This window comes from Kwoniella dejecticola, chromosome 6 (genome assembly GCF_000512565.2).
Source record: "Kwoniella dejecticola CBS 10117 chromosome 6, complete sequence".
NCBI classification, from domain to species: Eukaryota; Fungi; Basidiomycota; class Tremellomycetes; order Tremellales; family Cryptococcaceae; genus Kwoniella; species Kwoniella dejecticola.
In genome coordinates this window covers 58357-74553 of record NC_089306.1, presented here as the reverse complement: position 1 = coordinate 74553, position 16197 = coordinate 58357, and the positions used below count along the sequence as shown (strand labels likewise).

The following is a 16197-nucleotide window of genomic DNA, read 5'->3' as shown; positions in this document are numbered from 1 at the left end:
CGCGTCCTCCACACGCTGAGGTCTATTTTTACTAAGCTGCTTCTTGATCAATACCCTCCCACCTCCACCAAAAGCATCCTTACGATGCAACTGAATAATCAAAATCATAGCCATACTCATACACATAATTGCTGACAGCACCAGCAAAAACGGAACTGCTCTGCGGAATCCTGAAGTCCGAAGATGTGTATAGCGTAAGCTTCAGTAGGAGATCAGTAATCAACTTGAGGAATTGCAGATTAGCAGGATCAAGAGGAAGGAGGGGGATCGGTATATAAGTGGGCGATCTGGATACCTCAATAAAGGGCGAAAGAAATTGGGCAAGCGACATCGATAACGTCCGGAGCGAAGTCAGCGAGAGCAAGTACAGCAACATCAAACAATAGCAGTCTGGGGATCTTCATCGTCCTACAAACAAGATGTCAGAAGCAACAACCTACCCACCATCGGACGAACCGAAAGAGCGCGACGTCGACATAGAAAACTCATCGACACCAACAAATACTGCGCCTCAACCTCAAATGATGTCTGGTCAATCGGCATCGCGGTCGAAGGAAGCGAACATAGAGAATGGCGCACCTATAATACCAGAGGAAGACATAATTCCTGAAGGAGGGTACGGCTGGGTCGTCGTAGGCTGCATCGCAGCTTTGAACGCTACTACCTGGGGCATAAACACGACCTATGGGGTATATTCAAGTTATTACCTAGCGAACAATTATTTCGAAGGTGGATCGACCTTGAATTATGCTTGGGTGGGAGGATTGAGCGTTGCGACTTGTTTACTTTGTGGACCGTTAGCGAATGCTCTGAGTAGATGGCTGGGATTCAGGATAACCATGCTATTTGGTATGTCCCGTCTATACTTCAGCTAAGCTGCAAGTCCCTGAGGTATGCAGGATAGCTGATGATTGGATATTGGGTTGAAATGGGCAGGCGTGGTCGGTGTTGTGTTGGGTCAATGTATGGCGGGGATATGTAGGACGTTTGGAGAGTTCTTGTTCTGTCAAGGGATATTATTCGGCATAGGTGAGTGTAACTCAGCTTTGAGACTTGACCTGCACGATATTCATGCCAGAACTCCGTGCTGATGTATTGATCAGGTCTTGGTCTTACCCTTGTACCGAGTCAACCGTTACTCGCTCACTGGTTTAAGAAGCGACTAGCCCTAGCACAGGTGAGTAGTTGTAGCTTTTCCTGATCATTCATTTCATCTTACTTCAATCTCACTATTCCTCTTATTGTTCTCGTTCTCCTTTATTACATGGCTTTCGATTGACATATATTACGTTTTGCAGGGTCTCGGTACAGCTGGCTCCGGATTAGGCGGTCTGATCTTATCGAATACCACCCGTCTAGCGATCGACCGAATAGATGTCAAATGGGCATTGATCATCAACGGTCTAATCTCACTTGTTTGTATGGTACCCGCTGTACTGCTGCTCAAAGGCCGTCATAAAGCCGTAGGAGCTAGACAAGCGCCTTTTGAGCTAAAATGGGTTGTACATCCGGGATTCGTTTGGGTCTGGTTATGGGCAGCTTTCACGAGTGAGTTGCGTAGTACCAGCGTAATCTTGTCCCACTTCGTGTCTCACCTGCCCTATGATGTCTCTTCCATCTCGCTGTATCTCATCCTGTCATCGAGCTGACCTGTATCATGACTCATGTAGTGATGGCATACTTCATCGCCCTTTACTCCCTCGCATCATTCGCCACCTCGGGCCTCAACCTATCCCAAACCAAGGGCGCCGCACTCCAATCCATTCTCGCTGCCGGCCAAATGATTGGCAGGCCTTTATGGGGCTATTTCCTCGATACCGGCGGACGTATAAATCTCACTATCGTATGCTACGTCATCTGCGGGCTATCCACACTCGTCATCTGGTTACCAGCAAAATCATTCGGCGTTTTGGTATTCTACGCGATCATACAGGGTATGACAGGAGGAACAATCTGGTCTGTCGCTGCGCCCCTCACTGCTCGAGTCGTGGGGATCAAGGATCTCGCATCGGCATTATCGATCTTCTGGTTGATCTTGGTAATCCCGGCGTTAGTGGGGCAACCGATAGCGATTGCGCTGCTGGACTATAGTCAGAATAAGTTGGGGAGGACGGGCGCGGAGGCGTATTATATAAGTATAGGATTTTGCGGTGCGTTGGCGATTTTTGCGACGGGGTTACTGTATGGTGCGAAGAGGTGGATTCAGGGGAATTGGAGGGTGCTTGAAAAGACTTAGATTGGATAGAATAAAGAGGTTAGACTGTGCGAAAATACGAAGATACAGGTAACAAGGCATTTTGGATATAATCATTCATGTACGAAGTATGCTGTACATGTGCACACGCGTTATCATGTATGTAAGATCTAGCTACATAAAAGAGGGAAAAGCCGGAGCTTGGTACAAAAGCGCAGATTTGGCGGTTGAGGTGTCCGAGCACCCCTTATTGACCATTGAGCAATCAAATTGAGAGAAGATTGTTCCATCATTTTTGCATCAGCTGACGACACAGACCACCTGCTGCCTATGTTGTGTATCACATGAACAAAGGTGGGCGGGTGACGGCCTGGGCTATGGATGACGCAGCATGATGAAGGAGAAGAAGCAAGTATTGTTCCGAGGAGCAAAGGATGTCTCTGAGTCGTTTCAGAATTGAAGTGTGGCTAGATGGCAGGATCGCTCCGGCCCGAGTAAACCTGCCTTCATTGTGATGTTGTAACATGATTATCCTATCAGACAAAATTGCATGTCACGCTTATAATGCGAGTCCAAAACCTCAAGATGTCTTCGCATGATTATGGGTATCAGCCTGATCCTAGGTACGAAGGGTACTCTCACAACCCAGCCAACAAAGATCCAGATGCTATCAACTGTGATTTTGCAAGAGAGGCATTAGGAGATGATTATGTCGCCTCGCCGCGGATTGCAAGCTCCAACTCGATGTCCTATCATGGAGCAGAACAAGCGAATTATGAGGGAGATCGTAATGACCACATCGACTTCAGCTTCGCTACGACGGCTCTAGGCAAAGTTGCTTACGATCCCACGCATGGCCACTTCTACAATCAGGGGTCAGTTCCAGGCATCGCTGTTCATCAGGATGACTCGCCAGCGGAGATGTCGGCATATGGGGCTCACCAGCATGCTCACATCGGTTGTTATGATCAATCGTCCCATTTTTACGGCTCTGGTCATGAGCAGCAGCACTATCAAGAGAACGATGCTCTCCAAATTCCTGCACCTTCGTATTGGGATGCCTCGTCCGATAGCGAGGGGTATGCGATATCAGACGATGAGGCGCAAAGGTCTCCCATCGGACAGGTGAGTCCGAGATAGATGGGAGACCTCATGGACTACAATTTTCGTCCCACTGACTCGAATACGTCTGTGCCTAGCCAAACAACGATGAGTTCACCTTACAAACCGGTGCGCTCCGGCATGCAACCGGAACGAAACCTCACGAGGACCCCAACTCAGAGCATGCTGAGCCGACTGAGCATCACGATACTGTGGTACCGGTCGCAAGCTATACCAGCACTCCATGGACCACCAGATGGACATCCGCAAACGCCTTGACGCAAAGGGAGAAAGACCTGCTTGGTTCGTCTTCTACCTCTCAGATTTGCAACCAGCTGAGTGCGATCACTGTAGCTTGTATACTGATATTGACTGATCCACTGCAGAATACATCGGCCAGAAGCCCCCGGTAACGCCACTGGTAAACTATTCCCGCTGTACGGGCTGTTTCCAGGCGATCACAGCAGTCGACCTCAAACGCTGAAAACGCTCCAGCCATTGAAGACTCCCAAGACCAACAAATATGCCAAAGCGTCAGGTATTCCTTGGATAGATGAGTTTCACGTAAGCGTCATACTGTACTGTACTGTGCACTTTGCCTTCTACTCTCCGTACTCGTGCCATCCAAGACTACAAGAAAAAGCGGCTGACGTCACAGAACCCGTTTCGCGCTTGCTCGCAATCGTCTCCTAAAGGCGCATCGCGGTAACTGTTTGTCGACCCTCAAGCCTTACCTGTCTCAACGTGAATACGACGCCCTCCGACGAGTCAGAGATGTAGACGCCGATCAAGTGGATGGGCTTATCGCGCAGCTGGACGAGGAAGACCGACTTCGGCGGCAATGTGGAGAGACGCATACTGCTCCTCTAAGTACGCAGGGCATGACTCAGCACGATTGGATGACCTCTGAGCTGAGTCAAGAGATTTACGATAAGCTAATCAGTATGTCCGCTTCTTCCTTTGTTGCTATCGCTCTATGTTATGAGCACGAGTCGCTCGATTTCAAGCTGATCGTCCGGGCAGAGGGCCGTAAGCTGGAGACTTATGTCGATTCCGCGAATGGAGAGACGAGACAATTCGATTGGTATGACTGTTGTCCCAATGTCAAAGCGCACCCAACGGTGAAAGGGCGTCATCAACCAGGAACGAATGTATACGCCAAGCTCACAGGTATACCTTGGCTGAGTGCCGAACATGTAAGTCGACTTCATCCTGAAAAGATCCTCGAGGCTTGAATGCTTGCATCATGTCATTGTGCAGCATCAGGACGGGCTGATTCGTGCGATTGGACGACAATATGTATTAGCTTGATCATCCACCATGCCGTCGAGAGATCTTTAGCGTTCTTCCCGACATAGTCGACATAGTCACTTCACGTCGGACTGAGAATATTCGGCAGAAGCACGCGAATTACAAGAGGAACTATGGCACCAGGGAAGCGCAAGCCAAAGGTCGTCGCAGGACATAAATACTCAAAACACGCACGCAGTGTTCGAGTCATTCTCGATCCGCATCTTATGCAGCTATGGAGGTCTGAGACGCCTGCCGTACTGCACGTATTCTAGCGTTATTGTTACAAAGGATTAACTCGTGCGAGCTTGGTATGAACCTTCCTGAAATATGAACCTCCATACGTCAGTGACGATGATGATGAAGCCTACAGCCCCTTATCCTTTCATATGCATGACGGTGATCCTTTGTATTGGTCAGAGGCCAGAAACCGCCTACAAAAGGCAGTGCATTAGTCTTGTATCGCCGACGGTAGCTCTCGTGCTACTCCTCATGCAGCCATCGGACCTTCTTCTGCCTATCGCAAACCATTACCTGCCTTCCACTGCGACAGTCTTGATAGCCCCACGCAGCGCTGATTGCGTTTGATTAGTTCTGACTTCTCTGACTCGCAGCTTCACGATGCCGAAGGGTGGCAAGGAAGATGCTGACCATATTATCACCAATTATAGCGATATCGAGTGGGATGTCGATTCCATTGCACGGAGGCAAGCGTATCTGAAGGAGCTCAAACTGTTTAGCGATACCACAGCTCTTCCTTCAGAGGACGATACACACAATGCGGGGACTAATACTAACTTCGCTTCAGAAGTGAGTTCGAACAGTGCTCATGATAGTACAGCTCGACAAGCGACTCCTTCAACTTTTGCCCCGCCGACTGAGCAGTCGCAAGGGACGATCGATACCTCCGAGATGTCAGTGAAGGATTGGCAAACCAGCCACGTGTCAGAGGACATCAAAAGGAGACTTATAGGTGATTTTCACCGTCACCTTCTAGCGAGGGATGTAGCCCTGATCAAAGAGCATGAGTTTACTAATGGCATGCTGTGTCGTAATAGGAGACCGCCCTATCAAGACCAAGCTCTGTCTGATCAGCGGAAAACCCACCGTGCCCTCGTATCTGAACTATTGCCCTGGTTCCCGACATGCGGGAGAAGAGGTTGAAGGCTGGGAGAAGCCGTTGACTAATAGGTTCGCCAAAGCTACTGGACTTCCTTGGTGGCGTACTGAATGTGTAATCAATTCATCGGACGATAGGGTATCGCTAACTAAGAGAACTTCCGTCACAAAGAGGGATCTAAGCTGGCGTCGGTCCGCCGCACAGAACTACGATGTGACGTGTCGAAGTGCTTTGGCTGAGGTCATACCAGCTACAGCGGATCAGCTACAAGCAGAGAGGAAGAAGAAGTCCGAGGAATTCGAATCGCGCGCAGCGGCCAAGAGACGCCGGAATGCGAGTTCCAGCGCTCTAACAGATTAGAGCTGCCACCGTATTGCCACCTAGCGGGGTATTGCCACCAAGCGGAATCAAATTGTCCCCTTTGCTGGTTGTTTCGGAACTTCGCGGCGTTTTATACTTCAACTGACCAAAATCTGCGCCACGTGGCTCTTTCCATTCATCGAGCAATTTTTGCGTTGCATGCATTTAGCATTTTCAGTGAAGCGTCCATTCTTGCTTTTGTATTTCTTCTTCTTCAACCCAAATATCCTTAATCTTAAAAACAAGCACCGTTTTGCTGAAATCAGTAGACACAATGGTGCGTCCTCGTCTCTCCGACCCCCCGTAATGACCCTACACTACACATCGCATGCCATGTAACATCTTGCTCGCACTCACAACGAGCAGAAATGCCAGAGATTCGCACTGCCTGCCTGACTGACCGATATGTTTCGTCTGATACCCATGCTAACCTCTCTCTAATGTTCACGCACGCACAGCCCAAAGCTCCTGCCGCCTCCAAGACCGCTGCCGCCGGCAAGCCCCTCCACAAGTTCTACGTCGACGCTTCCGTCCCCGTCAACGATAACGTCTTCGACTTGGCTGCCTTCGAGAAGTTCCTCCATGACAGAATCAAGGTTGAGGGCAAAGCTGGTCAATTAGGTGACAAAATCACCATTGCCAAGGAGGGTGAGTGGGCGCATGTGACCAATGAACGGTATCTCCAGCTATATACCAGTGACTAATGCCAATCCCCTGGTTCCAGGTAACAAGCTCGTCCTTACCTCTTCTATCCCCTTCTCTAAGAGATACCTCAAGTACCTCACCAAGAAGCACCTTAAGAAGAACTCTTTCGAGAATTTCCTTCGGTAAGTTGTAGAGTCTTACTATCCTTTGTGCAAGCGAAGCAGGGTATTCATCTGGACTATGCTGACGTACTATGCTCGCAGAGTCGTCGCTACCGCCAAGGACACCTACTCTCTCCGATACTTCAAGGTCGACCAAGACGAAGTTGAGGATGAGGAGTAAGCGTATGCTGCTCTTTCATTAGACGTAGCGTATCGTAGATATGTGGAGGGAGGATGGAGCATGCATTTCGATGGTGCTTAATATGACACGCCCATATGTCAACCTGCAGTCATCCACCGATACAAATCCGTGCATTCATTACTGCCCAAAAGTCATCATCCGAAAGCTCTTCATCCTGACGTGATCATTCTGACAATGATACGACGAAACAAGAAGCCTATCTGACAGTTCAAATGGCCGCATGTCTCATTCCCATACCGGATCAATCATACCTAGGATTTCACTCCGACGATTCCGGCGGGTATCGCTTTTTCTTGCCGCCTCTCTCGATCAATCGTCTATAAGATCCCTTCGTCCTTCGCCTCTGAAGCTCACGGATCTCGGTCACATGAGTTTCTCCGAAAGTCTCTTCGGAGGCACTCATACAACAAGCAGAGTGCATCTATGTAAAGCACATCTCCGGATGAGCGAGAGCGATCGGAGGGCGTGTGAATAGAGGCCAACTCACGCATTTCGATTTCAACCACGAAATTCCTGTCGCAGTCACAAAATCGTTCTCTCTCGCCTTCCATTTGAACGGTTCCGGATATTTACCGTGCGATGGGCACGGACAAAGGTAATATCGCTCGTGGAACGTGCCGTCGGCCTGCGGCAAGAGTATACGATCCCCTGGCGAGTATCGTATTACAATTAAATACCATTTCTTGCGGGCAGTAACATAATTAGTGAAGTGACGATGCACTCACCCAGAATACTTTTGTCGAAATCACTCAACTTGGGATACGTTTCCCATTTGGCATTCGCTAGAAGGTGTCGTGCTGATTCCTCGTATTGTGGGTCCATCGAGGCGATGTTTCCGAAGAAAGTACCATGTGATGTCTCCTTCGAAGATGTTCTAGCTGTCCTCGTTGTCTTGGATTTCTGCTTACCAGGATGAGGAGCCGAGTCAGTACTCTCACAGGGGACGATCGATGAGTGTTCATGTGGGGTATTCCATCTTTCTTCGTTTTCGTGATGCTGATCGGCAGTGCTCCCGGAATTCTGCCTCTGCCCTAACGCATGAGTGGGCGCTTGATTGGCAGCGAACAGGATTGTTTGAGCGCCACCGAAAGATGTTCTGGCAGGGTACAAGCTCTCCCCAGCATTAGTGTTCAGAGCATAGTCGTAACCAGTCGGATACGAGACGAGGTCAGGCTCAGTCAAAGTCGTCTGCCACTTTGCATGCTCTGGGTCCCACCACGATGGATCGTCCATGTCCACATCCAGGTCGGCTGTGGGATCTGCATATTGCGTGTCGAGGGCGCGGCTCTGGTCCTCGGGAGGAGAGTGATAGGGATAATACTTATCCATGCTGCTAGCTGACTTTAGGGATATTCTCACCAGAAGACTAGAGCTAGCTTGTTGATGAGCTTTTCTTGCTGGAATGTGAGCACACGGTATGAGTGCAATTGAAAATGGACACACGCGATGTGGGCTCAACCGAATATTGGAGCACATTACTGACACTGACTCGTGGTGCACTCAGAAGCATGTCGGTAATTGGCAGCATTCATGCAGTACTGTAGGTGTTTCATCAATGAAAGGACGATTTGCCGCTCGAGACCTCCGATCCAAGACAAGAGAAAGGACGCATCGTCCAATTGTTCACTGCGTCATGAGCTCCGGAGGCAATGTACACGTCGACCAGTCCCGTACGGTGTCGTACAGTTAAGTCATCAACCTATGCATCACAGCTTACAAATGCCCTTCATCGCCCAAGAATGTGCTAGATCCTACGCCTACAACTGTCTACCTAGCAATTCCTTGATCTGCACCAATTGCCCAGTCTTGAAACTTTCATTCGCCGCTAGTCCAACTGCCATAGCCAACGCACCGTCCGTCTGGTCCGCTGAGAGTCGATCGATGGGGGACTTGTGCTCTTCTTGGCCTGGGATGGGGCCGAATATCTGATCTAACATCGCTTCGTCTCCTCCACCTACGGTCCATCACATCGTATAAGCCTCGTTCTTCACTTGCAGATTTCTGGAATTTGCTCATCGATTCAGGAAACAGCAACTTACCATGCCCCCCTGTAGCCCATACGAAAGGCACATCCTCTTTCTCACCCCACAACTTTTGCAGAGTAATCTTGTTATGTCCCTCATTCTTCAGAGCCTTTTCTCCGTGGACCACGCCCTCGGCACCACCGCCTTTCTTCCCTGGGACTCGGTGGGTTGATTCGATACATTCAACTTCGAGTCGACCTTGATCACCATTAAACATGACTCTGTATCCTTCCCATGGCTGTGGTGATTCATTGACTCTCAATTAGTCGTGTTCCCCCTCTTTCCGTTCGCTGACGTAGCAGTAGCCAGAAGCCACATGATGAATGAAGAAGACGAAGAGGCTGGACTCACAGAATAAGCAGTCAGGTGATATGTCATATTGACCCCCGACTCATAATGCACAAGTACCGACATATCATCTTCGATGGTGATATCATCCGCGAACACATTCATATCTCGGTGGTAATTGTCTGAAAGAGATCACGAGAGTCAGCCCATCATTGCTGAACGGGTAATCTACCTCTATGTTCTGGGTGACGCGAGACTCACCGATGTGCTCAGCATTATGGTAGAGAGCTTTCAACCCCGCATCATCCTCAAGGTGGATGGCGAACGGATCAGTCTCAGCCTCTTTGGATCCTCTGGCCCTGTCGTAGTCTCTGGCCCAGCCTGATTTCTTGCCTTGCTCGGTCCCGTAGAACGATAAAGCGCCCATACCGAATACGGAAGCTGGTTTGGAGTTGATCCAGAAATTGACCAAGTCGAACTGCATCCAGCGCCCAACGATCAGCTTGATACTTGTCCATCTATTTCGCACGCTGGCAATATTTCCATAGTATAGGAGTAGAGGGGTAGAAGAGAAGGCCACCCACATGATGAGATGATTTGTGGACCATCAATCCTCCGGATCTGTCTTTGTATCTGTGCCATCGTCTGAAGTAGTCCGCCCCGTGGACAGTGTCCTAGAGATGTCCCGTGATTAGCGTTGTTACCACTGAGCAGCTATGATTCTTTGAAAGACTCACCAGCAACCATTCAAAGTGGACAGACTTGACATTCCCGATCTTCCCTTGAGCAATCACTTCCGCAACTTTCCAATGGACCGGGTTATATCGGTAATTGAACAATACTAAAGACCTCTTCCGATCAGCATATCGACTTTCCTACCGAGCATTAAAATAGAGCAGCAACTCACCTTGGACAGATCCCTTGTTCTCCTCCACAGCCGATAAGATCTTCTTACATTTCTCGACGTCGCTGTCATCACCCATATCAGATCAGCTCGACTGCGGCTGATTGCAAACTGAAGACTCCGATGTAGGTCTACTCACGTAGTCATGGGCTTCTCAGTCAGGACTTTGATACCCCTCTTCACGGCAGGTACGATATACAGATCGTGCGTGTAGTCGATAGTGGTGACTACCAAGATATCGAGCTTCTGCTCGTCGAGCATCTTATTGAAATCTTCCTATTTATCCCAAAAAAGACAAATTTATCATCAGCTGTCATCATCTTCGGGTTTCTAGCTGAATAGATTGATTTGTGGGCACGCGACATATAACATGATGATGCGGGTTTTAGAGAGAGGCAAATGCAGACGTACAGCTGCATATTTCTTAGCTTCTGGTCGACCATGTTCTTTCAAAAGCCCATTATGATGATCCATTCGATCCGAGTTGGTATCGCATAGCGCGACTAGTTCGAGTTGGGGTCGAGACGCGACGGAGTGGGTGTAGAGCTATGGTCACAGACGAAAGAACATTAGTCGCCAACTTCTTTGTTGCACAACGAGCCCCAATCCACTGGTTTACGGGGCAGGTATCTGGTATTCAGATGGAAGAAGCAGACTCACCCTCGCTCGATGTCCCGTTCCCACAATACCCACTCGTCCAGCTAATTTCTCCTGTGTAGCTTGCTTTGACATTGTGCGTTGTCGCTTGTGTGGTCTCTATGTGGTCCTATATTGTTTAATATGTGATATGAACTTGTCCGGTCCTATCAGACGTTGTATTGAGCATAGAAGACCCCTCTGACCACCGTCGTCATGTTAATCTTATATCGAGTGATAGCTGGTAACTACGCGGGAAGAAGATCCACCGTCGGCCCGTCCGCTTTTCCGGCTACCGGATCCACCGAACCAAACATGCTAAAGTGGAGGTGGATCATCAAGCTGAAGCAGGCATGTGAGAGGGGTTTACGTTATTGGTTACTGCTGCACTTGCTCGTACGCTCCGCCCTGTTTCGGTATGTACAAGTGCAAGGATGGTGCGTCTGTATCTGCATCTGTACCAGGCTACAGTAGGGACTGAGGATGTGCATGATTGATGATCTCGCCGGGAACGATCACGTTTCGAGCGCAATTGTTTGGGTAAGAGTGGAGGCAATATCAGTAAGATGTGATATACTCGTTGGATTGACCAGGTCATGTACTGTCATACGCTGTTGGCGAGCAACTCCATTGATATGACAGGAATAGCCCTCTTGAGCTATCTATACTTCCGACAGAAAAGACTCCCTGACCTGGTGTAAGATCAAACTCAGTCAAACACCTAGAAGCGATCCACTTGACCGCCGGATATCTCCGCTTGTCCTGAAACGAACTTGACACTGGATTTAAGCTTGTTTACGAACCTGGGTCGAAGGTGGACATCAAGCAGTAAGATAGCTCGCTCGTGTCAATCTGAGTTGTACTCGTACAGCCAGCCCTTTTATGGAATCTCAGCATGAGTGGATTCGGCTCGTCTCATCGTATCGAGCGACAATTTGGAGTATTCAGATGTTCACCGAACAGGGGCAACGTGAAACACTGGGATGGGATGATCACTACCGCAAAACTCACCTCGCGCTTAGGTCATGTCATGCCTTTCGCCCCTACACAGCTCTTTCGGGATGTTGTAATGGACGACAGCAATCAAATAGCCGCTGAGGGGAGCGGGAAGGATCGACGAGGACATGGATATGGACACGCTAAACCTTTCAGACCCAGCACCGATCTGTCGGTCCCTTCCTTTGGGGACGAGGATAAAGGACGTGCGCGATTTACACTTTTCATCAAGCGGTTGTTTAGTATGAGGGATCGCCTGCTCGCCGAGGATGTCGTGGCCTATATATAACACGGATGAGCCTGAGGATGGGATCACTGAGGACAAGAGCGGCTGGTGAGAAAAAGAAAATTGCTCGATAATCCCACCTTCAGAAACCCAACACTGGTGATTGATCGTGCTGCGTTCGCCTGAACATCGATGCAGAAGGGGCATAGGGATGAAGGGGTACGAACCTACAAGAAGTCATGGAATTGGTAGTAGGATGAGGTTACCTAGTGATGCAAATGGACGTCTGAGTGTGAGTGAAATTCATCAGAAGTGCTTTTCCGGGTTCGATGTGTCTTTCAATGAATTCCTCTCATTTACGGTCTTGGCATGCAACGTCTCTGGCATCCGTCTCCTCCTTCCATCTTTCTTCCTGGACATCTGAAACGTCATTCCCCCATACCATCCATACCCCGTATTTCGTTCGGAAGGTGTACTCGGAAGTTTTATCTATACCCATACCCTGATGCGGACGTTCAGAAACGGAGTTCAACATCATCCAACGTTACTCATCGCTTTCCTCACTATTAACCCTATGAGATGACGCTTTGACCGCATGTAAAAGGAAAGTGACTTTGACATCCCAAGTGATCCGTGCATTGCTTGACACTAATTCACTACTTTGTTTATTTCCACCACCATGTATGAAATCCCTTCACTTCCTTTCTTCCTTTCTCTTCTCCTCTTCGCTTCACTTCACTTTTTACCCTCTTCCCGCATTCGGTTGGCCATCATTCTCCCTCATCCGATCCTTTCTTTTCCACTTGTATCATCAACTTCATGTTCTGCGCAATCTGTTTCCTCTTTGCCCACCATCATTAACACTCATTTAGCATCGCACTGCTCTCCCACACAGCAACCTACTGGACTCATCGGGATGTCGTATCAGGCTGTACCGTTAAACGACACAGCTCCACCTCTTCCACCAAAGAACGGAGAATCATCTACTTCCCAACTACATACCCGTACTGTTCGTCATCTGCGTCAGCTAGTTCGATGAGGATTTCCTTCACATAGCTGACTTGACATGATTTTGACCTTATGCGCTACAGCCCTCGGACTCTCGGCGATATGGTCCAAGAGTATCTTCTCAGCCCATCCTACCGACAACATCCCTCTTACCGACTGCCTCAGCGAACAGTGGACCTGGCGCACCAATAAGTGGTGGAGATCAACGGCCATGGGGAACAGGCGAACATGTAGGATATGCGGCGTTCGATGGGAATCCCGAGGCGGACGATTGGTTGCATAATCCAGATCCGAAGCGAGATGGCAAGATCAGCGTGAGCAGAAATCTGTCTCACAATTCACACCCATGACTGCAACTTCTTACACACGATTCAAGAAAGTAAGAAGAACTGATAATTCGAGTTTCGCTCGTCTTACAGCACGAAAGAGGATCACTGTTCACCTTGCGAGGCGCTACGAATATCGGATGTCTAGCATTATTAGCTGTCGCTATCATAGCCTTGTTTGCTGGATATCCGATAATAGACTTTTATACGGGCAACGAATTGAGATCGAACGGAGCGTATAATCTAGGAGGAATCAACTCGACTGGACAAGTACCGCAAATTGCAGGATTTCCAAGTTTGATCGATGCGGATACACCGGATACGGCGTATAGTAGAGTAGGCTTTGATGGGGAGGATTATCAGTTGGTTTGGAGTGATGAGTTCAATAAGGATGGCAGGTGAGTTCAGCTTCCTCCCACTTGCAAGGAATACTCAGCCAAGGCGAATTAAAATCCAGAAAGCAGGAACGTCGTGGAATCATGAGCACAGGGAAGCAGAACATGAGCTGATATGACAATCTGTTGTGACTTAGAACCTTCTTTCCTGGCGATGACCCGTACTGGACAGCCGTGTGAGTTGATGGTCACATGACTGAGCAGGACCAATCAACTAACTTCGATCTGTGCGATTAGCGATCTCCACTATTGGGCGACAGGGTAAGCTGGGTCCATGAAGTAAATCACACTGACAGCTGATATCATTCAAGCGACTTCGAATGGTATGACCCCTCAGCAGCAACGACGAAAGACGGTAACTTAGTCTTGACGATGACTCAAGAGCCCATACACGATCTGAATTGGAAGTCTGGAATGCTCCAATCGTGGAATCAACTATGTTTCCAATATTCCTTCTATATCGAAGTCCGAGTGTCTTTACCTGGTAATACGCGTACGGGTGGTTTCTGGCCGGGTGTTTGGACGATGGGTAATCTAGGAAGAGCTGGACACGGAGCAACGACCGATGGACTTTGGCCTTACACTTACGATAGTTGCGATATTGGGACGTTGCCGAATCAGACTAATGCGGAAGGCACGGGACCTCCTGGAGCGTTGACGAGTGGAGATGAAGATGGACCTATATCATTGTGAATATACGATTTTGGCATCTGTGCCTACCTTGCTGTGATATATTATCATCCTGGCATAACGCGAGTGAACCAAAAAAGGACGCTGATTTTACGCTTGCTTCTACAGCCTTCCTGGTCAGAGACTTTCCGCGTGTACGTGTACCGGGGAAGATCATCCTGGACCATCCGAGTCGTACGGACGAGGTGCCCCTGAAGTGGATATTCTCGAAGGTCAGGTCAACCTTATTGAGGAGATGGGCGAGCTATCCCAATCCTTCCAAGTGGCTCCATTTGACCTGGGTTATCAGTATTTGAACTCCTCAAGGGGTGCGGAGATATACGACACTACGTTGACCAAATTCAACTCGTATATCGGAGGAGTATATCAGGAAGCTGTATCTGGCTTGACGCTCGTGGAAGCGAACGGTTATGAAGGTGGAGGTGGTGGATTTGCCATACATGGTGAGTCAAATGCGTCAGCTTCCGTAAGCCTGTCGACATGCACATGAAGCTGATCTGTATTTTAGGTGTCGAGATGTTTGCAGACCCGAATCACCGAGACAACGGCCATATAACCTGGGTAGCAGATGGGAAGAAAACCTGGACTGTTTTTCCGGCAGCTGTTGGACCTGTTTCGGCCATGCAGATTGGACAGAGGTTGATACCGGAAGAGCCAATGAGTATGGTGAGTATTCGGGTTGACTCAGTTCCATTCTGTTCAGACGTATAGGCTGAGGCATTCTTTTGACAGATTGTCAACTTCGGTATGTCGAATGGTTTTCAAGCTGTCAATTTCAACAAGCTCGAATGGCCTGCAAGGATGTTAGTGGACTACATTCGGGTGTATCAACGTCCCGAGGGTAGAATCGGTTGTGATCCATCAGATAGACCTACTGCGGACTACATCTCTAGACATATGGAGGTGTACACGAATCCGAACTTGACCACTTGGGATGCTGCTGGGTTCACGTTCCCGGTAAGTCCACCTCCAACGCAATTGTCATGTTCAAAGACAAAGACGATTGGTGACTGATGAGATTGCTTGTGTTTTCCAGAAGAATTCTTTGGTTGACACTTGTTAGATTCGCTTTACCTTTCAGTTTCAATTGGGTGTGATGCGAATCATATGCCTTCGCCCCCATCGTTATGACCCGTACGACCGTCATGAGTATACAACCTGCATACTTCCGATACCCATTTAATCGCGATACCCCTTTGTACCATACACATTCTGCTTTTCATATATGTTTCAACGGACTTTCCTGCAGATTCTGCTTCATCCTGCTCCCATGCCATCCAAGTTGGATGCACAAGCTCAAGCTATGTTAAATTATGCACTGTTCAACGGGCATTCCATCCTGCGAAGCAATGCAGGAGCAGGGAAATCGTGACACGTGGCATTGCGCGCAGATCGTTTTCTTTCCCGGGTGACGCGCAGCTGGAACCAAGTGTCGCTCAACTGTAGCTGCGTTCAAATCCTTTGTTCTGCTTGATATACTCCTTTCTTCTGTCAAAGTCCTCTTGGAAACAGCTAACCAGAGGAGCTAGTATCAGCAAATTGGCGAAAGCCAGAAAGTAGAACGTAAAGGAGAAACGGATCGACAAAAGAAGCCTTGGGCCGTCCCATCAAAATCGACATCAACGTGGAGC

General features: G+C 48.8%; 7 protein-coding genes across 7 annotated transcripts; 5 read left to right on the top strand and 2 right to left on the bottom strand.

Moving 5' to 3' along the window:
* Positions 1–419: 419 nt before the first annotated feature.
* I303_104916 (uncharacterized protein) lies at positions 420–2236 on the top strand (the record flags this gene model as incomplete). The annotated part of the gene is made up of 5 exons (XM_018408930.1): positions 420–849; positions 937–1029; positions 1104–1177; positions 1299–1548; positions 1671–2236. 5 exons carry the CDS (start codon positions 420–422, stop codon positions 2234–2236), a joined length of 1413 nt encoding a protein of 470 aa, XP_018262621.1.
* Positions 2237–2779: 543 nt separating this feature from the next.
* I303_104915 (uncharacterized protein) lies at positions 2780–4530 on the top strand (the record flags this gene model as incomplete). Its single annotated transcript, XM_018408931.1, has 4 exons — positions 2780–3319; positions 3394–3598; positions 3696–3859; positions 3991–4530. 4 exons carry the CDS (start codon positions 2780–2782, stop codon positions 4528–4530), a joined length of 1449 nt encoding a protein of 482 aa, XP_018262622.1.
* Positions 4531–5206: 676 nt separating this feature from the next.
* On the top strand, positions 5207–6065 carry I303_104914 (uncharacterized protein; the record flags this gene model as incomplete). Its single annotated transcript, XM_018408932.1, has 2 exons — positions 5207–5558; positions 5644–6065. The coding sequence occupies 2 exons, from the start codon at positions 5207–5209 to the stop codon at positions 6063–6065; spliced, it is 774 nt and encodes a 257-aa protein (XP_018262623.1).
* A 440-nt stretch (positions 6066–6505) lies between these two features.
* I303_104913 (60S ribosomal protein eL22) lies at positions 6506–7052 on the top strand (the record flags this gene model as incomplete). The annotated part of the gene is made up of 3 exons (XM_018408933.1): positions 6506–6713; positions 6790–6892; positions 6974–7052. The coding sequence occupies 3 exons, from the start codon at positions 6506–6508 to the stop codon at positions 7050–7052; spliced, it is 390 nt and encodes a 129-aa protein (XP_018262624.1).
* A 280-nt stretch (positions 7053–7332) lies between these two features.
* On the bottom strand, positions 7333–8402 carry I303_104912 (uncharacterized protein; the record flags this gene model as incomplete). Its single annotated transcript, XM_018408934.1, has 3 exons — positions 7333–7494; positions 7561–7721; positions 7799–8402. 3 exons carry the CDS (start codon positions 8400–8402, stop codon positions 7333–7335), a joined length of 927 nt encoding a protein of 308 aa, XP_018262625.1.
* Positions 8403–8830: 428 nt separating this feature from the next.
* On the bottom strand, positions 8831–11021 carry I303_104911 (uncharacterized protein; the record flags this gene model as incomplete). Its single annotated transcript, XM_018408935.1, has 10 exons — positions 8831–9027; positions 9113–9335; positions 9449–9567; positions 9647–9863; positions 9970–10059; positions 10123–10226; positions 10293–10354; positions 10429–10565; positions 10701–10835; positions 10950–11021. The coding sequence occupies 10 exons, from the start codon at positions 11019–11021 to the stop codon at positions 8831–8833; spliced, it is 1356 nt and encodes a 451-aa protein (XP_018262626.1).
* Positions 11022–13063: 2042 nt separating this feature from the next.
* I303_104910 (uncharacterized protein) lies at positions 13064–15629 on the top strand (the record flags this gene model as incomplete). Its single annotated transcript, XM_018408936.1, has 10 exons — positions 13064–13156; positions 13239–13469; positions 13575–13879; positions 14014–14052; positions 14114–14137; positions 14188–14565; positions 14675–15009; positions 15075–15232; positions 15299–15523; positions 15603–15629. The coding sequence occupies 10 exons, from the start codon at positions 13064–13066 to the stop codon at positions 15627–15629; spliced, it is 1815 nt and encodes a 604-aa protein (XP_018262627.1).
* Positions 15630–16197: the final 568 nt, after the last annotated feature.